At 48.1% G+C, this 22,312-nt stretch overlaps 1 protein-coding gene across 2 annotated transcripts in view; it reads right to left on the bottom strand.

Moving 5' to 3' along the window:
• CHST11 (carbohydrate sulfotransferase 11) overlaps window positions 1–22,312 on the bottom strand; it is a 258,337-nt gene that overhangs the window by 134,221 nt on the left and 101,804 nt on the right. For both annotated transcript variants that reach the window (XM_059186719.1, XM_059186720.1), the window contains exon 2: window positions 2,595–2,680. In XM_059186719.1, the coding sequence (XP_059042702.1) occupies window positions 2,595–2,680 (86 nt within the window). The remainder of the gene's footprint in view (window positions 1–2,594; window positions 2,681–22,312) is intronic.

Here is a 22,312-nt window from a genome sequence, read left to right as displayed (position 1 = left end):
TCATGCAGAGGCTTTACCCCACTGAGCCACCCAGGCTCCCCTCTAACAATCCTTTCTTATCTACAATAAATAGTTCCTATTCTCACCATCGTATATCAAAGCCAAATAACCAATCAGCCTAAGACGGGGAAATGGCATCCCTAGGAGCCGTTTGGTTTCTAGCAAAACTGACAGGCTTTGTCATCTGCCTCTGTCAGAACATCAGTCCAGGCCCGGCAGCTTCAGCAGCTTGGCTGGTGAGAAAGCGTGACAGAGCACAACCAAGCCCAGTTGGGTCCAGAGTCCGTAAAATTCTTGGGGACATGAAACTTAACTAAACTCAACAGGGGTGGCTGCTCCCTTCTCTCCTCTCCGCGCCTAGCTCACAGCAGCCCACGGCAGCCCAAAGGATCCCCAAGAGAGTGTCTCTGAGAAGCACCACGGACTGTATTTGCGTGGGAATGGAACACAATTGCAGCTTGTAAAGGAAACGAGCTTAAGAAAAAACATCCCGGGCAACATCCCGAGGAAGCGGGGAGATCTTCCTGCGGGGACATTTCCCTGGTTGCCAGAGAAGGGGGCCAGACAGCTTGCCCACAACGTTCTTGGTGGAGGTGACTCACAAACGGCTCCCAGAGCTGCCTCTCCAGCCCCATCATCCCTCCCAGGTCCTAGGCTGCTGCTAAATGAGCTTCTCACCCGGAAAACAAAATACCACCAGAAAGAAGAGATGACCTCTACCCACGCAGGTTGTCGCTCCTTTGGTGGGTTTACAAACAGGCCAAGCTGGGTCTCCCTGTCCAGTCAACTCGCTCATGCCAGCTCTGGGACAAGAGGAACCAGACACGGAGGGCTAACCACACATGCCCAGCTGTCTGGTGTCCAGTGCCCGGCGCTTGTAATAGTGAAGAAATGAATGCATGAACAAGTGAATGAATCCAGGAATGGACAAACTCCATAGGAGGCACTGAGCAAAGTCCATCTTCTCCAGGAAACCTGCAAGCCAGGGACTGTGAGCATCGCATTACAGAGGACAGCCGGCGGTCTCAGAGGGGTCCAGTACCTTACCCACACTCACATAGCTAGGGAATGAAGAAACCAGGCTCTGAACCCACGTCTGACTCTCAAGTCGAGACTTCCAGTATGGAAACCACCCTCATGACCATGATAATGACAAATGTTTACATAGCCCTGACCCATCAGAGTTATTTTATCCTTCCCGCATTCCAGAGATATGGACTCATCACGTATTCAAGCCGCACAGCCAGCTGGAGAGGAGGTAGGATGTGAACACACACTTTCATTCTTCCCATCACAGGTACGCGGGGGCACCATCTACAGACCAGGCCCTGTGTTAGGGGTTGGGGATACGCCAGTGAACCGCACAGACACAGTCCACGGACCTCCTGTCTGCTCTTCCTAAACACGGGTATGTGAACATGTTAGGAGACTTGCCTCTAATAATCAGCTTAATTGGGCGCCAAACAAAACCCAAATAACTATTCCCTGTTGAGTCACCAGAAAGCCCAGTAAGGAAGCCTGGGGAGATGGGAGTCTGCAGTCACCTGGCTAACCAGGCCTGGCCACGCTGGAACGCCCAAGCAGTGGTGCTGATGAGGGAGTGGATTCACCTGGTTAGGACACCCATGATGCACAAGCCCAGGAGCCCATTTTTGCAGAAGGGAGTGTAGGTGAGAAGATCTATGGGATTAGAAAGTTCCCTCTGTGAGACCTCAGGGAATGCAATATCTTTGAGCACCATGCTTTATATTCCTCTACCAAGCACCTTAGTCCACAAAATTACTAAATTAAGAATTTTATTAAAAAAAAAAAAAAAGAAAGAAAGAAACCTAAGAGACTAAGGCCAAAGCAGTACATTTTTTTCCTTTGCTCAACAGCAATCAAAGGTCAGGCCACTAGTAGCTCACTTACTAGTCCTAGTATCAAGTTCCCGCAAGAGAACCAGCCTTAGAGTCTCATCAAGACCCACACACATCACAGAGGCCATCGCCATGGTGACCAGGCCTCTTCCCCCGGCTTCTAGCTTTCCACCAGGACATATTCCCTTGATTGAAGCTTAGTTCACTCCAAGAGAAACTCTTCACGATCAAGCTCAATTTACCATGACAGTCACTTCACAAAAAGCAACCCCCGCCCCCCACCAGAACGGACTCTTGGTACCAGCTACAGTGAGGGGGAATCCTTGGAGGATCGATCTTGGACTTGAATGGACTGATGGAACAGGGAGACAGGCTCACCCACATGCGAACCTTCTTTGGGGTGCTAAGGGGGACACTGACCAGACGGCTAAGTTCAGAGCCCCATTTCTGGAACCTGTGACTATATGGCTTTCAAACCTGAGCAGGTCTGAAAGCTTAGTCGAGAACTATACCAAAGGGTTTCTCAAATTCTAAATTCTGGTCGCTAGAATTCAGAGCCATGACACAGAGCAAGGGTGACCAAGAAAACGACCACTGAAGGTAAAATGCCAAGCAATGCCAGGAAATTTCAAATTCCGCAAGAACCAGATTTTGGAGACTTTCATTCTCCCCTCTCCTCCAAAAACTGATGCATGGAGACCAAGCCAAGAAAGCAAGAAAGTTTCCGGGGCTTACCTGGGTTGGGTTGTAGAGTTCCTGCAGGGGGCTTCGAGACCCCTTCCGACAGCAGATGTCCACACCGAAGGGGTTCCTCCGCATGACTGAGGAGAGAAAGTGAAGGCTCATCAGAAATGAGCAACAAAAGCTTGTTGTCTGACAAAGAAAAAGGCACAGAGGTCGGTGGGGGAAGAAGAAACAGCTAGGAAAGGAAGAGAGAAAGTCAGCTTCTAGCAAAGCTACTGTTCCTTTATCCAATGGTACGTCTTCCCCAGCTTGCTGGCATCTCCACACTCAGAAGGTCATAAATAATCTAAAACATTCTTTCCCCCAAGTTTTTAGGAAAACAAGTCAGGCATCTGAAACTCACCAAAATGAAGCTACTTACAAAAGAGTGAAAAGTTTGTTCCCAGGGAGTGAGCTCTAGGAGCACCAGGCTTGGTGATATATTTCAAATTGAGGCCTCAATGATCAATTACAACCTCTTATTCCTGCCCTCCCTACCCCTCCCCCGCTCCAGCACCTGGTTCTGGTCACCTGAGCACCCTGCAGGGCCTCCCCTTGGAGGGCCCTCCCCACTGGCTAAGTCAGATACTCGGTCACCCCAAAGCCTCTTGTAAATTAGGTTATTTTTAATGAACGTATTCAGGTCAAGGCACAAAGGACAAGGACTTATAGTTCTAAACAGACAGGAGGGCACTTATAAATAATAAAAGAAGGGTAAGGGGTGCTTGGGTGGTTCTGTCAGTTAAACAACTGACTTTTTTTTTTTTTTAAGATTTTATTTATTTATTTGACAGGCAGAAATTACAAGCAGGCAGAGAGGCAGGCAGAGAGAGAGAGAGGAGGAAGCAGGCTCCCCGCTGAGCAGAGAGCCCGACGTGGGGCTCGATCCCAGGACCCTGGGATCATGACCTAAGCTGAAGGCAGAGGCTTTAACCCACTGAGCCACCCAGGTGCCCCAACATCTGACTTTTGATCTCAGCTCAGTTCTTGATCTCAGGGGTCGTGAGTTCAAGCTCCATGCTGGGCTCCACGCTAGGTCTGGAGCCCACAAAAAAGAAAAGTTAAAAAAATAAAATAAAAGAGGGAGAATTAAGGGAACTCCTCAAAAGCCAACAGCATTGGGGACACTCAGCACTATTTTTTAAGGTTTTATTTTTAAGTAAACTCTACACCCAATGTGAGGTTCGAACGCACAATTCCAAGATCAGGAGTCACAAGCTCCACCGCCTAAGCCAGCCAGGCGCCACCCCCCACCCCTGACCTCCAAGAACTATTTTTAAGTGGAAAAGAGTTTTTCTTTTCTCTTTCTCCTTGCTCACCAACACTCTCATTCTGGGCCCTCCCTCCCAGAGCCGTACACACAGTCACCTGTCGGTAATTATTTGTTGAAGGGAGGACAGTGTCCAGGAGGGAGAAACAAATGAATGAGACAACAAGCGTTTTCTTCTCCCACCAGAGGCTATCTTCTCGTGCAATGACATGGTAGGGCATGGGAGTGGGGGGGGCGGACAAGGAAAGCAGATCCATCCAGAAGCCTAAAGAATGCATCCTTCTGTAGCAGCCGTGGAGTGGACCCAGGATGTTCCCTGCAGCAGACAGCCCGGGGTTTGCATTCTGGCTCAACTGCATTCCAGCTGCGTGACCTTTGGCAAGGCACCTAACCTTGCTGTGCCTGTGTTTCTTCAGCTGTAAGATGGCGCGGGCTGTGAGAATTCCGTGAATTACTCCTATCTGCAGAATGCTTACACCGGCGTGCAGGCCAAAAAACGTTTCTTACAAATTTCTGAAGGCATCAGATCGTACACTGGATTTGCACATAACAATTCCCAACAAAAACCTGCTTACACCCAGGAGGGAAGGGCAGAACCTCTCTGCTCTTGAGTCATCCAACGAGCTGATGGGAAGTCAGCAGACCTCAAAGGCTTCTCTGGGGGGTGCCTGGGTGGCTCAGCGTCTGCCTTCAGCTCAGGTCATGATCCCAGGGTCCTGGGGTCAAGCCCCATATCGGGCTCCCTGCTCAGCGGGAAGCCTGCTTCTCCCTCTCCCCCTGCTGACGTTCCCTCTCTGGCTGTCTCTCTCTGTCAAATAAAAGAAAGGGCGCCTGGGTGGCTCAGTGGGTTAAGCCTCTGCCTTCGGCTCAGGTCATGATCTCAGGGTCCTTAGATCAAGCCCTGCATCGGGCTCTCAGCTCAGTGGGGAACCTGCTTTCCCCTCTCTCTCTGCCTGCCTCTCTGCCTATTTGTGCTCTCTCTCTGTCAGATAAATAAATAAAATCTTAAAAAAAAAAAAAAAAAAAAAAACGCTTCTCTGACTGGAAAGCCACAGAAGGCAGGGAGGGCTGGCCAAAGAGGGACACACCCGGGCCCCTCCCTCGCTCAGAAGCCTGCCTGGGGTTGGGATGGTGAAGAAAGCCATCTCTGCACGGAGCCAGTTACTTCTGAACATTCTCCAGGTGAGTCGATGCTTTCTCAGGCAGTTCTCTTTTGACGTGCCCCTCGGAGCCACGTGGAAATCCTCAGAGTAAAGCATCGCTTCCAGGAACGTGGGGACTGTATGCTCTTGCTCCTTCTCCTTTGCCTCCAAGAGCAGGGTCACTGCTTTTTTTTGAAGGGCAGGCAGCACCTCGGCCCGGTGCCCCCCAGTCTCTGGGGCACCTTGTCATTAGCCCGGGACAGCCCAGAACCCAATGGGCGTGGCTGCATACCAACACCGCTCCATTCACGGACACAGAACGTGAATTTCGTGTCATTTTCAGGTGTCAGGAAATCTTCTTTGGATGATTTTTCCGTGTCACAGAAACAGGCACGGCCCATGGGCTTCGTTGGCTGACCCCCTCCTTACCCCAGAGAGCAGTCCCCAGGATCCCGGGGTCAGCCAAAAAGGCCCCAGACACGTGCCGCCTCCCCAAAGCCCTCTCCCGCAAGGCGATCTGCGGGCAAATGTCCACCCACAAAAGCTGTTAGAATTTGATTAGGCTGTCCGGGGGTGGGGCGGGGGGAAACACTGCCTCTTTGTTCCTCTACCAAAGCCTCGAGAGAAGAAGGGGGAAAATCCACGTTGTGTTTTTCTTTAATTTATTGCTTCATTTTTCATTTCCACCAAAAACGAGGTAAACTGTTAAGTGCGTGCAACTTGCCCTCGGAGCACAATGACATAGCAACACTTTGGAGGAGAAAAAACAGCCATAAAACTTCTAAAATTATGCTCACGCCATGCAAGATTAAACCCTCCCCATGGCGGCAGACAGGCTCACGGAGACAGAGGCTGCAGGACCGCCACGGTGAAAACCTTACCATGGAGTCCATTAAAAGTCAGCTTTTATGGGGGGCAGTATTATTTAATTGGTTTATTTTTCTAATACAAGGCCTTTAAAATGCTTTGACCGTGTGGGGCCTGCAACACAGGCCCTTTCCCAAGGCCGCCCGCCCTCTGTGCCTCCTCCAGCCCTGGCCATGCGCACTCTGTCGGGCGCCCCAGGAACCAGCTTCGGCACCCCAGGCCACCAAAGCCAAAGGGGCCTTGTGTGCCATTTATGAGAATGATAACAATCTTACTGTTTACCAAGTGCTAGTGTGCCAGGCACTTGGTTAAGCATAACCCTTCCCACGGTGAAGGAAGGACCGCATTTTATAGGTCTGAGCCTCTGTTGACTTCAGAAGCTTGACCAAGGTCAAGACCACGGGAGTGGAAAGTAACCACTTGCAGATTCAGACCAGACTGCTAGGCTCTTCACATCCAAACAAGGACAGTGAGGACCTGCTGCGTGCCTGGGAGACAAAGGAAGGGCTGGCAATTATGCACCTAAGTATTAAGTGTGTCGTTCCCATGAGCGTTTTAGGTAAAGTGGCATCAGAGAAGGTTGAGTGAGTGACATACACAGATGGTAGCGGGTACAGTTTAGAGAGGGCTCACGGGACGCCCTGTAGCTGACACATTTCATCTGCACAGCAGCTGTATGGGGTGGGTACTGCCACTGTTCCCACTTTATGGATAGGAATATTGAAGCACAGCAGGGCTAGGTAACTTGCCCGGGTCTCGTGACTAAGAGGGGAAGTGTGGACTCCAGCAGCGCCCGTCCGTGCTCTCAGCTGGAATGCTGGACCCGTGGTCAGATGCCAAGTCCACCACGCAACTTTCTAGCTTGGCCCAAGACTGGGTTGGCTGGCCACATCTGTGACACTGGATTACATCTAAAAGGTAATCCAGTGTCACAGGGGTCATTAAAATGATGTGATGGGACAGACCAAAAACTAACTGTTACTACACTCCATTCATTCAATGAACTTCCCAAGTGCCTACAGCATGCCAGGCATGGGCAGAGGGGTATGGACTACAGACCACCCCCTTCTTATTCACATTTTCCCCTGCTGCTTGGCACACAGTAGGCACACAAAAAAGCCTGTGAATGAGCTAGGATTTAAGGCTTCCTTCACAAGCCTTGGACAGGCTGTTTTCTACTATATAAGGAAGAAACTACCAGTAGCATTCAACAGCTGTTCTTTTTTTTTTTTTTTTTTCCTTTGAAAATAAAAGGTCTGGTGATCAAAAGCCCTAAGAAAGGAATCCCTGAGGACATTTAACAGTGGCCTCCTGCTGTCCATGTGCCACCACAGGTTTTATTTAGCTGCAACACTTGCTTTTCTCTTTCCCTTTCAAAACCCCAATCAACGGAACTCAAGACCGTTTGGTAAGAATCAAATTGGCTCAATTTACAGCACGATTTCTTGGACCCAGGAACGTTTCTGTATATTCCAAGATACATGAATGAAGCTAAAATCAGAATCAAGCCCCTGTGTTTTTTTTATGATGACAAAGAGCACATTGTTCCTACATGGATCCTCTACTCAAAATAAACGGACAGCAGGTGACACAAAGTGGGCTCCCGGCAAGGGGCTGGAGTCCGCCTCACCCTCTGAGTGGCTCCCTCTGACCTCGCCTTTGCTTCTGGGCTGCATGGGAGCTGCTGGATGGCTAATGTGGGTCTTAGGACATAAAACTGTAAGGCCCTGGGGCTCTGGGTGGGAGCTCACCTTTGATGCATTTTAGAAAACTACAGACTGGGGCACGGGGTGGCTCAGTGGGTTAAGCCTCTGCCTTCAGCTCAGGTCATGATCCCAGGGTCCTGGGATGGAGCTCGGCATCAGGTTCTCTGCTCAGCAGGGAGCCTGCTTCCTTCTCTTTCTCTGCCTGCCTTTCTGCCTACTTGTGATCTCTGTCTGTCAAATAAATAAATAAAGTCGTTAAAAGAAAAAGAAAACTACAGACCTTTGGGCTGCTCGGGGAGTACCATCCAGCCCCATCACTTTACAGAAGAAACTGAGAGGTTAAACACTTGCCTAAGCTCCCCGGGGTAGCCAGCCGCAGAGCTGAGGCTAGAACTCAGGTCTTATCAAGTACAGCAAGAGTTAATAATAAGAATCATGACGACTATGATTTATTGAGTTTATCATGTGCCTGATGCCTGACAGAGGCTAAGCCTTTTTCTCACATTGCGTCATTTGTGACTCCTAAAAACCCTGTATGTCCAAAATAATGCAAGGATGATAATATGATTTATTCCCATTTTACAGTTGAGCCAACGGAATCCCAGAGAGGGCCAGTAACTGGCGCAAGATCACACAGCCAGCGGAGGGCAGAACACGTGGCAAATTCAAACCCAGGCCTGCTCCCAGAAAGGGTGGTCTTCACTACTTCCCCTGCTGTCCCTACAAGCTGCTGCCACAGCATCTGTCTTCCCCTTCCCTCGACTTCCACAGCGAGGCAAGGCTTACTCACTCAGTCAGCTGGGTCCAAATGAGCCTCCACTCCCCCCTCCCCTGCCAGCAAAACTGCTCTAATACTTCACTTAACTTCGGACACTTTCTGAATCTGATTTTGCTAACAGCCTGAGTATGAGCCCTCATCTACACCATGCTCTGCGGGTGCAGAGCAACAATGCAATCACAGACATGTCTTCTGCAAAGGCACCAATTCACGCAGTGCCCTGGTGCGGTACCGACCAGCCCATCTGTCTAAAGGGTGTTGGCACAGGACCATGTCTCGGTCAACGCCATCAAGTTAGGGTAAGTGAGAGAGATACCCAGCTCCCTCAGAGGAGGGAGTTTTCCATTCCTGGAAAGACGGGCCATCTGCTTTGCTACTGTCGGGTACCCAGCTGCTCTGAAAGGCTACTCCGTCGCAGCTCTCCCTTCTCCGGGGGAGCACATCCTGTGCTTCTGACCATCCTGGCTTGCCTGGGACAGAAGAGATTCCTGGAACTCTGGACTTCTCCCATGCTAAAATCAGCCAAGTCCCAAGCCCCGAGCAGCACCCTTTGGATTCTGATCCTGGCTTCACTATTAACCAGCCCTGGGACCTTCAGTCAGCTTCTTCATCTCTGAAATTCTAAAGTATAATAATAATGCCTATATCCTAGGGTGGTTTGGGGAATTAAATGAAAACGTAAAATAGCCTGGTACATAGCATCCAGGACTATCCATGTGAAAAGTCATAGGCCTGGATGCCACGCCTCGCTTTGCCACCACAGAGCCTCGCTTTGAACCAGGTCCCCCCGGGCCTCAGATTTCTCCTTGGTCAAGTGCAGAGATAAAACCAGGGGACCCCTAAGTTCCCGATGTCTAAACACAGGGCAGCTGGAAGTTTCCCCAGAGAACCATGGGTTCAGTAAGCCCTGTAGAGGGGCTGGGAGTGGGGCAGTCAGGTGCAAGGGGCAGGAGGTGTAGACAGAGGACCCGGTGGTGGTTACCCAGTAACAGAAGAGCAGGAGAGACAAGTGTGGGCCCAGGAAAGGCTGGGAAAGAAAAAGCAGAGCTTGGCTGTGAGACAGACTGCTCCTCGATTTCTGCCCAGTTTTCGATCCACCACCAAAGCCTGGCATCCTGGTTGAAATGAGGAGGTTTTTCAAAAAAAAAAAAAAGCAGCTGGGTGGCCTAGTGGGTTAAGCCTTTACCTTCAGCTCAGGTCATGATCTCAGGGTCCTGGGATCGAGCCCCACATCAGGCTCTCTGCTCAGCAGGGAGTCTGCTTCCCCCCCCCCCCCGTCTGCTGCTCTGCCTACTTGTGATCTCTCTCTCTCTCCATCAAATAAATAAATAAAATCTTTAAAAAAAAAGATAAATTTTTTAAATGCCATCAATAAGGAAAAATTAATAATAATAATATAAAAATGGGACCCTCCCCCCAAATCTTACATGGAAGCAGAACCAATGGTCTCTAGCTCTCCTGGGGCAGCTGTTGGAACAAAGCCCTCTTGTCTCAGTAACCTGGGACCTGAAATTCCACACAAGGAGGGGCTCAGAGTGGAAAGAGCCCAGCCCTCTGCCGGGAGCACCTATGAACCCAGCCTTCTGGGAGCCCTCTTTTTCCTCAGAGTTCAGCATCTCCTTCAGACCACAAGCCTCCCTCTAAAACACGAAGGAAGAAATCCGCTTTGAGTCACTTGCTAACATCAGAGCGTATTGGTGGTTTTGCCCAGGTTTCTGGAAGAAATATTCAGACCTGAGGAAAAAGGAGGGAGAGTGAGGAAAACAAAGATGGCGGCAGGGTGAGTGGGAAGGGGCTGAAGGTCCCAGGGTTCTCGGACGTCACAAGTTGGCTTAGAAATTGGCTCAATTCCAAGCCGTCCCCCAAAAGTGGAGAGGGAAACAGAGGGACATAAATCCTCACAAATGATACTTCTGTAGCTACTATATTAAAATTTTCTCCTGGTGCAGTCACTCTGGAAAACAGCATGGAGGTTCCTCAAAAAGTTAAGAGTAGAGCTACCCTGTGACCCAACAACTGTACTGCTGGGTATTTATCCAAAGGATACATACATAGTGATTTGAAGGGGCACGTGAACCCCAATGTTTATAGCAGCAATGTCCACAACAGCCAAACTATGGAAAGAGCTCAGATGTCCACCAATGGATGAATGGATAAAGAAGATGTGGTGGATAGATAAATAAACAGATATAGAAACACACACACACACACACACACACACACACACGAATACTACTCAGCCATCAAAAATGAAATCTTGCCCTTTGCAACAACATGAATGGAAATAGAGGTATTACGTTAAGTGAAATAAGTCAGTCAGAGAAAGACAATTATCATATGATCTCATTCATGTGGACTATAAGAAACAAAACAGAGGATCACAAGGAAAAAGAAAAATAAGATTAACAACAGAGAGGAAGGCAAACCATGAGAGACTCTGAGCTATAGGGAACTAACTGAGGGTTGCAGGAGGGAAGGTGGGTGGGGGATGCGGGAAGTGGGTGACGGCCACTAAGGAGGGCACTTGTGATGAGCACTGGGTGTTACATGCAACCGATGAATCACTAAATTCTACCCCTGAAACTAATAGTACACCATATGTTAATTTTAAAAATAATAAAATTTTTAAAAATAATAATAAAATGTTCTATATCTCTGTGAGACTTCGTTTTCTCTCAAGGAATCTGAGGCTTTTTGAATCCGTGTGTGTTCAGCACATCGGCATGCCCAGATGGGTTCAAGTTTTTGCGTTTCCTCTTTGCTCCTGCCAAAAAATTAAGAATCAAAACTCGTGTTTGGAGCCTGAGGGGGTCTTGGCTCCTATCTGACCCCTCGCACTCATTTTCAGAAGAGAAAACATGGCCCCATGAGGGGACGGGATAGCCAAACTTTCTCACGTCCAAGGCCAGCTCAGTCCCCCAACTGAGTCCCTGGCAGCCCAGCTCTATGCGTTCTCTTATCCAACCCCGTCCACAAGCCCTCTGCCCAATCAAGTGTTGAGCACAGAATAAGTACTCAGCTCGTCTGCATCAAGTGAATGAGATCAAATAACTGGTTAAGAGATGGGAGGGTTTAAGCAAAGATGTTTTTTCTGCGAAAGGGGTTACCAGGCCAAGCCACTTAGCAGAAGAACAAAAAAGACAAGTTCAAAGTTGGTTAGCTCACAAAACATCCTCAAAATCACTTAATTGGCTTTCTTAGTCAAAGGAATGAAAACAAACCAAAACATAAGGCAAAATTAATAGGATCCATTCTTGAGGAACGGTGATGTGCCCGAAATGAATTCTAGAAACACTCAGTAAACATTAGCTTTTTATTATGTCCCGCCTCTACTCCTCACCACCAACGTGGAGGCGGGTGGCAGTACACCCATTTTAAAGACAAGGAAACTGAGGTTCAGAGAGGCTGAAAAATTTCCCCGATGACACACTAGTGAGCAGCAGAGCTGGGATTCCAACCCACATTTCGGTGGATGCAAACCCTGAGTGCTCTCTCCCACTCCTCTGAAATGAGACTTGTTACAGCTTACAGAGGTGGGAACTGGGAGAGGCCAGGCAAAAAGGCAGTCCTGAGTACTGACCCAGTGTCCTCCAACTACCCAGGCTTTGAGTTGCATAAAACTTTCAACACGCCTGTATTTGCAGGCGACTTTTCAGGAGCCCCAGAACACTGAGGGTGGGAGACTCCGGGCACTGGGGTTCAACCTAAACCATCATTAATACTATTATCAAACTTAAGCTTTTCAACTTTCTCTTCTTCCCTTCTCAGTCCCTACAATAACCCAGAGCTAATCAATACCCATTCCAGATCTGTTTTTCCTCCTTGGACACCTTCCTAGCAACCACTGAAGAACACTGAGGAATTTGTGTTTCATTTGATTCGGAAATAATTGGAACCCTTCTGATAGCTAACTCCCAGGCCCGTGTCCTTTCCCTAAGCTCCACAAAGCTCCTGCCCCTTGGCTTGTGGAGGTGGTGGCAGAACTAAAATGAATCAAAGTTTCGGCAGACAAAGTTCAAGGGTATAAATCCAAGAATTAGGTGAAAGCACTTGACATAATTCTGGAAGAGAAAAGTCACAGCTTCATCTGAGGGCCAGGAGATTTACTGTCCTAGAGAGACTACGATGCTCTGTCCTGAAGAACATACCACATACACTACAGTACTAACCTGCCAGAAGAACAAGCCATCATGTGTTAGCCCAAACCAATGGCCTCTGCCATCAATGCATCCCCTCTTTTAGAGGATTCTGGCCCATCTGCAAAAACACCCCCCCGAGCCGAGGCTCGTGCCCACTTCCACAAAGCCCAGGGTCCCTGCCCAAGGGCAAACCAGCTGTCGACCTAACAGGTTAATGCAGAATCAGGCATACGCAGGACAAGATGAGGCTTTAGAGGCCATCTGGCCCATGGCTTTCACACAAGCAAAGGGAATGGGTATTTATGATTGGGGAAAAGCCCCCTCAGAATTGGTTCTGAGTGACCAGGGCAAACAGCAGCATGCGAAGCTCAAAAATGACCTTCCTGGACAGTCCGTCGTGTTTGCAGGCCACCCCGAGAAAGCATGGAAGAGCTGAAGGAGGAGGAGGTGCCGGGCACTGGAAGGTTACGAAACCCCAATCCAGTGGAACTGACCATGTCCCCAGCACCATTTTACAGGCGGAGAAACGGACACCAGGTGCGTAAGTGACTTGTTCAAGGTCATAAAGTTAGAGATGGGCTGTCTCCTGTCCTTTCACACCCAGCGTAGGTGTGATGAACTGATATTTTCTATTCTCTCTCTCTCTTTTTTTTTTTTAGTATTTGTCCCGACCCATTAGGCCCTGGGTGCTCGCTGTTCCATTACCGTGTTTCTCCTCCTCCTGTTCTTGCTCAAGTCATCGCTTCCACCACCGCACTAGTGAACACAGCCTGCCTCCTCTTTTTCCCTCTCCCCTCTGCTTTGCTTTTTATTCTTCTTCAAGGCACCTGTTGCCTTTTGACTTTTTATTTTAAATGCTTTACTGGCCACTGCCCATCGCTGCCATAAGATTATAAGCTCCATGAGAGGAGGGACCTGGATTGTCTTCTCTACCGCAATGTCCTCGGTCCCTAAAAGTGCCTAAATTCGGCACCTGGGGGAATGAATGAATGAACAAAAGAATGAATGAATCTGAGATCTTTTCCCCAAAGGTAAGAAACTAGACCATTTCTGAAACACAGTTAACCTCGTCCAATGTCTTCAGAATCTGAGAAGTCTTCTGAGGTCCTTGTAAAAAAAGACACACGTCTGTAGCCCCCCTGAATCAGGCTCCCCCAGAGAGGGGCCTGGGAAGCAAGGAGGTAAAGGGGCACCCCAGGGGATCCATGTCTCAGAAGGGTTTGGGGAGGCCAGACCAGCCAGACAGGAGACACGACCCACAGGGCACACGGACGGTGCACCTGCAGGATGGTCTGGAGCAGAGGAGGGGAAGCTCGTTCCAGCTGTGGCCAGTGAGGGCAGCGTGTCACAGGAACGTTCTTACCAGGGACAGGGCTGGGGGGCGGGGGGGTGGTAGAGCCTTGCTGTGAAGGGTGTTGGCTAGGCTGAGGCATCTTCACTGATTTGTACCTAACTCACTCCAAAAATAATTTCAGGCCAGACTGGGAAAACATGCCTTTGATTCTGTAGTCAAGATGGAGCCCTCGAATATGATCTTTGAGTTGGAGAATCACACCAATGGGCTTTTGCCGATTTTTAAAAAATTGTGGTAAAATATGCATTACAGGAAATGTACCGGTTTCTCCACTTTCAGGTGTGCAGTTCTGCAGCAGTAAGTACATTCATGTGGCTACGTGACCATCGCCACCAACCGTCTCTGGAACTTTATCATCCCAAACGGAAACTCTGTACCCTTGAAACACTAACTTCCCATCCCCTCTCCTTCTAGCCCCTGGGAACCCCTAGTCTACTTTCTGTCCCTAAATTTAACTATTCTATGTTCTCCCTATTAATGCAATGATACAGTAGTTGATGCCTGGCTTGTTTCACTTAAAAGGTCTTCCAAGTGCATCCATATTATAGTATAAGTTGGAATCTCCTTTTTAAAGCTGGATAATATTTCATTGTGTGCATATATCATATTTTATGTATCCAGGCATCCATCGATAGACATGTGGGTTGTTTCCACCTTTTGGCTACAGGGAATAACACTGCTCGTGTGTGGAGTATGAACTTGAGGGGACCCGGAGACTTTCTGGGTGAGCATGCTGGCTGGTGGCCTGCAAGCAGCTGCTGTGAGGAACAGCAGGTGGGCACAGGAGCCTGGCTGATGAGTGCAAGGTCAGAACTGGGGCCTTGGAGCAAGCCCTCGCCACAAGAGTCGGCCGGCACACTTGAACCCAGTCTTGGAGCAGTGAGCCAGGCGAGAGGCAAGGGGCAATCAGAGTGGCATGAAACCACCTGCTGGGGTTTGCTCTTCTGCAGAGAAGCATCTGCATTAGGCATAAGGGACTTGAGTCTGGGTCTTGGGTTATACGAGCCCCTCCCCTCCACCCACCACCACATACACACAGACTGGGTCACTCAGCTTTCCCTCATGGAGAAATGCCAGGCCACTGAGGCAGTAACCCAAAAAATTGCTGGAGATGACCCCAAAATTGAGATAGCAAAACCATTGCTTAAAAACCCAGCAGATTTCAAATTAAATACAGAAAATGTCCAAAACAGGCACACAGACACAGAAAGTTGATTTTCTTCTACTTGTTGCCTAAGGGGAGGATGATGAAGGGTGGTAAACAGACATGAAGGTTCATTTTAGGGGGATGGAAATGCTCTAAACTTAGATTGTGGGGATGGTTGTATAACTCTGAAAAAATACTAAAATTCACTAAATTCTACACTCAAAATAGGTGAATTTTATATCTAAATTATCTTTTAATAGGCTTAAAAAAATAAGTACAGAAATGTTTAAGAAGAAAACCCGTAAGATTAATATATTCAAGATTTTGACCTACATGAGTAGGAGATCTACCTCGCAATCCTAACAAGAGAGATTTAAATGAAGGATTTGACTTGAGATTATAAGTTGAAATCTTGTTCACATATACTATTGGAGCATTTTAAAAACTTACTAGTCATCATATCTCTAAGCTTGAGGTATGAGATTTATATTATATCCTAGTGCTCATTTGTTAATCAGGCAATTGAAGTACTCAGAAAGGACATTAAGTGCATTAAATTTTAGGGGTACCTGAGTGGCTCAGTGGGTTAAAGCCTCTGCCTTTGGCTCAGGTCATGATCTCAGGGTCCTGGGATCAAGCACCACATTGGGCTCTCTGCTCAGCAGGGAGCCTGCTTCCTCCTCTCTCTCTCCGCCTGCTTCTCTGCCTACTTGTGATCTCTGTCTGTCAAATAAATAAATAAAATATTTAAATCTATTAAATTTTAAATGCAATTGAAAGGGTTAAAAGCAGGTTAAGTTTGTGAAAGGATCAAATGTTAATCAAAGGCCACCCTGAATGTAGCCATGAACACTTACTAGACTTCCAGGAAGAGTCAGATTCCTATAGGCTACCATCCTAGCTTTAGTTTTGTAGTTTTGGTCTTTCTAGAAGCTTCTTTTGTACACAGGCGTCACCTTGAATGACATGAAAACGCCCACGGTAGCAGAATTAACAAGAACTGGCACCTTCGGGCTGGTCAAAGGTGGGGAATCGGAGTGTTTGGGGTAAGGAAGAACCAGCCCCCAGCCCAAGTTCTGTTCCCGAAAATGCGACAGTGGTAGACAAATTTTATTGTTGAGAAACTTAAGACCCTGTGGAAAAACAGAGTTCAAGGAATTGAAATTGGCAGTGAACCTAGGAAAGCCCTTATAAATGACATTTTATGTTCCTTTAAATAAAACAAGAGAGACAGCCCTGGCAGTACAGATCATATTAATTACGTTCTACACCTTGAATAAGTAATTATGGGTATCGTACAGTTAATTCTCATTTACCCTTCCTTGCGCGCTGGAGAATTTCTATGCTCTCCCCTGCAGTTTCCCTGGAATGCTTATAAATTTATTTTGCAGTGATGCAGATAATATGCCAAAACACTTTCTTCCCTGCGGCTCGTGCTCCAAGTCTGATTTTACAACCTGGAGACACTGATGTCTGCCTCTGGGGTCTCCCCGCAGCTTCGGAGACAGGGAATAATGCAGCTGCTTGAGAAAGGACACATTCCACATAACCTTTATGCAAGTTGCTCAAACACGGCGGGCCATTAACCCTACACCTAGTCTCTCCCTTCAAGTACAGAAAGCTGCTGGGCTCTGTGCAGAACAATTTCACTCTAATGCAGTTGGCCTGTCCTGGGCACCCCATCTCTGAGGTAAGCCTCTGCTCCCCTTGGCCACACAGGGATTGTTGCCCATCCTCTGTCTCTTTCAAAGCTAGCTGGGCAAAACTTGAGCATGCCTGGGCTTTCTTGTTCTTTCCCTTTTCTCCACCCTGTTCTAGAAGGCAGAATGGGGTCCTGGCTAAGAACATGGTGTAGTGGATTGAAGCGCCCCCTCCCCAAATTCATGCCCACTTAGAAACCCTCAGGATGGGACCTTATTTGGAAATATGGCCTTTGCAGGTGTAGTTAGTGAAATTAAGATGAGGTCATACTGGACTGGGGTGGACTCTAAACCCAATGACCGCTGTTGTTATAAGACAGGAGGGGACACACACACACACACACACACACACAGGGAGAAGGCCCAGGGAGACAGAGAGTGGAGGGGCGCAGCCACCAGCCAGGGAGTACCAAGGACTACTAGGAGCCACCAGAAGCTAGGAAGATGCAAAGAAGTTTCTATCCCAGAGCATTCAGCTCTGCCAACACCTTGATTTCAGGCTTCCAGCCCCCAGAACTGGTAGGGAACAGATGTCTGTTGTTTTAAGCCACAAAGTTTGTGGCATGTCGTTGTGGTGTCCCTAGGAAACTAATACACACAGGCCCATGTCCTATCCGACTTTGACGATATACTCACTCTCTTGGCCTTGGTTACCTCTCTGTAAAATGGGGATAACAATACACCTACCTGGCAGGAAGGGCTGTGAGGACTCTTGTAAAGGAATCTGCAACAGGCATTTGTAAGGGCTCAGGAGCCTATGATCAGCTATTATTCCTGGTGCCCAATACCTTTTCTTTCTAACTATTTCCCAAGAAAAGAACCTCAAAATCCTCTTCTCTTCCAACCGAAATCTCAGCACCGTGGACATGACATATACACGTTCATCTACGGACACTAGATCGGTTCACCGATCAGAGGGAGTCGGTGACATACGGTAGAGGTCTAACCATCTTAGCTTTGCTCAAGACGAGTGTGCGGCAGCTGCAGGATGCCGAAGGGGGCTGTTGAACAGACACTGTGTGTACCTTTCCTCCAGAAGCAAGAGACCGCTAGAAAGAGATTATCCCCCACAGCGAAACACATGCTCATAGCAGCGAAGGGCCAGAGCTTTCCAAGGCAGTCAGCCACCCATCTACCCAAACCCACAGTTTCATTCCCAAATGTCTAGATGAGTTAAGGATGGGAATTATCGTTTTAACTGTGCACCTGTATTATCCTCTTCTGACATTTTTCTGGCATAAGAGGCTAATATCCCCACATGTACTAACCCACTGGAACCATGAAGATGTTTACAGCCTTCAACTCTGGCCATTTCCCTCTGGGGAAATGTCACCAAGGGAAAAACCCAACAGAAGCTAAAGAATTTACGCACAAAGATGTTTACTGTATTTCTCTTCCAATGGCCAAAAATTGCAACCACTGTAAAATGTCCAGGATTAGAGAAATCATTTCATAAATCATAGTTCACTTAGGTACATCATTAATAAATGACAGTATATTAGCTACTCAAAAATGATACTAGAAATAATAATGTAATAATGGGAAAAGGGCTTAAGTTAAAGCAGCAGATTTCAAAGTATTCCGAGGAGGAGGATCTCAGCTATGTTAATATATACACCCATAAATGACAACGCATAAACACGAAAATGCGATCTTCCGCGCCGTTTATCATTTCTCCCCACTTAAAAATGATGACGTCAATGGCTTGCAAGCTCCGGAGGAACGAAGTGTTACAGACGCCCCTGAACGGCAGGGAAGTGCTAAACAAAGTGTTGGATTGTTCCCAAAGAGGAAGAAAAACTTATGCGTGGCCGCTGATGGGGATCTCTTCCCCCAACGCATCTTTGACAAACGAGGGTACGATGCGTGTGCCTCGTGTCTGCGTGTCTCAGGACTACAGGCTGCTCGAGTAGAACTTGAGGTGTTGTTATCCAGAAGTGGGAGGGGTGGACAGAAAACAGCAGCAGGCCCTGGAGAAGATCGCAAAGTGGGTGGAAGGCGGCGGGGGATGCGGGTAGAGAAGGCATATCCATGCTCTGGAGGCAGCTAGGCTGTCCTTCAAATGTTACTCTTCTTGAAATGCGGCCAGAAGGGAAAGACCACGGCACGGCAGCTGTAGCCTATTACACGTGCCCGCACTCCAACCTCCCTCCCGCTCTCCCTCCATCCCTTCTACCCAGTGCAAGATGCGAGGCTGAACCTCACTGAAAGACACGCAGTGCGAAGAGAATGAACCCAGGGGGGCGGAAGAACAGGAGGACCAAAGCTACTGTAGTCATTTTCCCTCGGGAAATATTTAGCATTTTGAGGCTTCTTCTTTCCCTAAATACATAGGTAGATAGATAGATAGATAGATAGCAGATTAGATAGATCGATAGATGGATAGATCGAAAGATAGATAAAAAGCTTTGTGACAACATGGAGAGACAGAGTTCCATCCTTCTCCAGAAAGTAGGAACACTGTGCCCAGTATCCTTGCTACCACGATGAGCATGAAGGCATGGCCTCTTGGGATCCAGCACACACATCCAACATGAGTTTAGATATTAAAATTCTTCTCAAAGTCAGCCAGGCAGGACCTACGGGTGCAAGCAAATTAAAAAGCTGTAAACTTCTAAGAGGGTGTTTGCGAATGGCTGTGGCTCCAAGAGGGTTCGATGAGAAGAGACCCAGGTGGGCTGGGGAGGGCTCTGGTTCTGAGCTTGCTGCCACCAACTGAGTGGGTGACCCAGAGAACAGGGGGACAAAAATAAGCAGAACATATTTTGAGTTCCAACGATATGCCATGCTGAATGCTAAGCACTTTAGGAAACACGGTTTAACCTCTCCTTCCTCGGGACCATCCTGAAACGTTGAGTGTCATCAGTAAACAAAATAAGTAAGTGTTCTCCCTTTCCGCTTTACAGGCAAAGCAACAAATTCAGGCATAACTGGTGCCTGATGGAGTCTGTAGATGGGTAGAGCAGGTAAATGTTTATCCTCTCTGAGTGTTATCAACAGAGCTCTACCTGATATAGGAGAGGAGGGGAACAGAGCAGACACGGAACACACAGAAAACAGCACTTCACAAGGATGGGCCCATCCCTTCACAAGGATGAGTAATGATGGGAAAACATGGACATAGGGGTTGAAGTCACTTAGTCACAGGACTGGAGCAGAGTCACCACACCTGTCTGACTCAGCTGGGTCATAACGTTGACAGCCAAGTGTTCAAACACACACACACACACACACACACACCACGGACTTTGTAGAACACAGTGGCTATGGCTAAGCCCCCAAAGGACTGGAACTCCTGCAAAGGCCTTGACCCCTCCGTGCCCCAGTCTTCTCACCAATACGATGAGAACAAGAAGAGAACGTGCCTTGTGGGTCAAGAAGGGGACAGAGAGAGCGAAAGCACCAGTACACCACCAGCCCCGACTCCAAGTGCACATGTTCTCACGGTTCGCACATTCTCTGAGATCACAGTGCGTCCTTCGTCCACTTGGTAAAGCAGGGGATGGTGAGGGCGACGGCAGGGAGAACCCTCGACTCCCTTGACAGATCCGTGCCTCCCCCATCCTCAACCCTCAACTTCCAGCTCAACCCCTCGCCAGGAGCGTGTTCCCTCTCCTTTTCTTTCCTTCTTCCTCCTTCTCTTTTCCTCCCTCCCTCTCCTGTCTCAATCTCCTGCAAGTTTGATGCTTTGTGTTCCAAGCCAAGAATGTCCCCAGGTCCAAATGGGCAAAGTGCTACTGCATGCAATGTCCCGGGGCCCCGCGGAGGGTGACCCCAGAGCAAAGGCTCACTCGGGGGCAGGCAGGCAGCTCCAGGATAACAAGCCCCCTGAGACACTCCCTGGCAGCAGCCAGGCATCACAGCGCCGAGGACACTCGCCTCGGTGCCCCGAACAGAAGTGGATGTCAGGAAGACACCCTAGGGATGGCAGGGCAGACTGGGGTAGTGGGTCTTCAACAGGTTCAAGATAAACCCTCTTGTCCTGAGAATCAACCTCCTCCACATAATTGCCCCGGCTCCTGCTGAGGCCAGAAATCCAGGATTCTTTGGATCGATGGCCTCTAGCAACTTGCCAGTGTTTTGCCACTTAAATAATAGCCAGCTTCCTCAAAGTTTGAAAAGCCACAACATCTAAAACAAACAGGGTAGAATTTTCCCATTATTAAGCTTTTCTCCCTCAAAACTTTTGTTAAACAGTGAACCCAGTTATGTTTAAATCATATATAGATTGATACACATAGATATCAACAGTAATAATATCTGAAAATATTAATTTATCACCATGACCTCCAGATGATCTGCCAACGGACCAAGTCTGAGGTCATTCCTCCTAATAGAAGGGAATGGAGGTGAGCATCCCAGAGATCAGGGCCCAGTGTCCAAAAGGGTGAGGATGGCAGGAAGCCTGGATTCGGAAGAGGTTCTATACGGAAAAGGCTGATGGAGAAATCCTTCCTGGATGTCCAAAGTCAAGGGTGAGGATTTGGCAGAGAGAAGAGTCAGAACAGAACGAGGACGGCCAGAAACAGCAGGGGAGACACCTTTGCTTTCACTTCCTTCTGACCTCAGTCCATGGCAACACTCAAGGCTTCCTTTGGTTTTTCACGATGAGTGTTGGAACCTAAAATTCTGAGTTGTTCACTCGATCAGGCCCCCCCTAAGAAATACAAAAATCTCTCTTCTTCCAAGTGAAGCAGGGAGATTCTGAGGGCTGAGGACCCGTGTCTTGACAAAAATCGTCCTGGTTCCCAGGCCAGCTCTGTCATAGAAGCAGAACGGAACACGAGTACAAAGGTAAAGAACTGGGTTCTCGACACGACCAGGAAGCTCTTCGTGGGGCCCAATTCTGGCCCTGCCGTAGAGGTGGGAGGCTCAGTTACCTATTTACCTACCATTCTCTGATCACATCTGACGCCAGCCTTCTCTTACTTTATCCAAAATCTATATGTCTGTGGGGCACTGAGGACTTAAAACTCCAACTGAAGGGCAGGTGGGTAGGGAATGGGTGAAATACATAGGGGGGGGGGGGCACCTGGGTGGCTCAGTGGGTTAAGCCTCTGCCTTCGGCTCAGGTCATGATCTCAGGGTCCTGGGATTGAGCCCTGCATCAGGCTCTCTGCTCAACAGGAGCCTGCTTCCCCCACTCTCTCTGCCTGCTTGTGATCTCTCTCCCTCTGTCAAATGAATAAATAAAATCTTTAAAAAAAAAAAAAGAAATACACAGAGGGGATTAAGAGTATACTTATCTTGATGAGCTCTGAGTAATCTATATTGTATACTTGAAACGAATATGACGCTGTATGTTAACTACACTGAAATTTAAAAGAAATTTTTTAAATAGTAAAATAAAATAACACTAAAAATAAGAAATCAAGTCTCATGGTATTTGGAAACAGGCAGGGTAATGTCCCACCTAACTGACCTAATTAACCCATTTTTTTTTTAACATCCTGAACTTTACTATACCAGCCTGCACATACAGTCAAAGCTATTTGTTGGCTTTCCTGTGGCTAAAACGATACTAGAAACATTAGTCAAATCCAAAAACCAATCTTTAGTTTCAAATTTTCTTTTATGTTCCGGCTTAAGCCTGGAATCTTCCTGCTTGTTAACAGAAACCGCAAGAG

The sequence above is a fragment of the Mustela lutreola genome, chromosome 8, assembly GCF_030435805.1.
Source record: "Mustela lutreola isolate mMusLut2 chromosome 8, mMusLut2.pri, whole genome shotgun sequence".
Taxonomy (NCBI): domain Eukaryota; kingdom Metazoa; phylum Chordata; class Mammalia; order Carnivora; family Mustelidae; genus Mustela; species Mustela lutreola.
The sequence above is the reverse complement of the archived record's forward strand: the minus strand, read 5'-3'. Positions and strand labels throughout refer to the sequence as shown.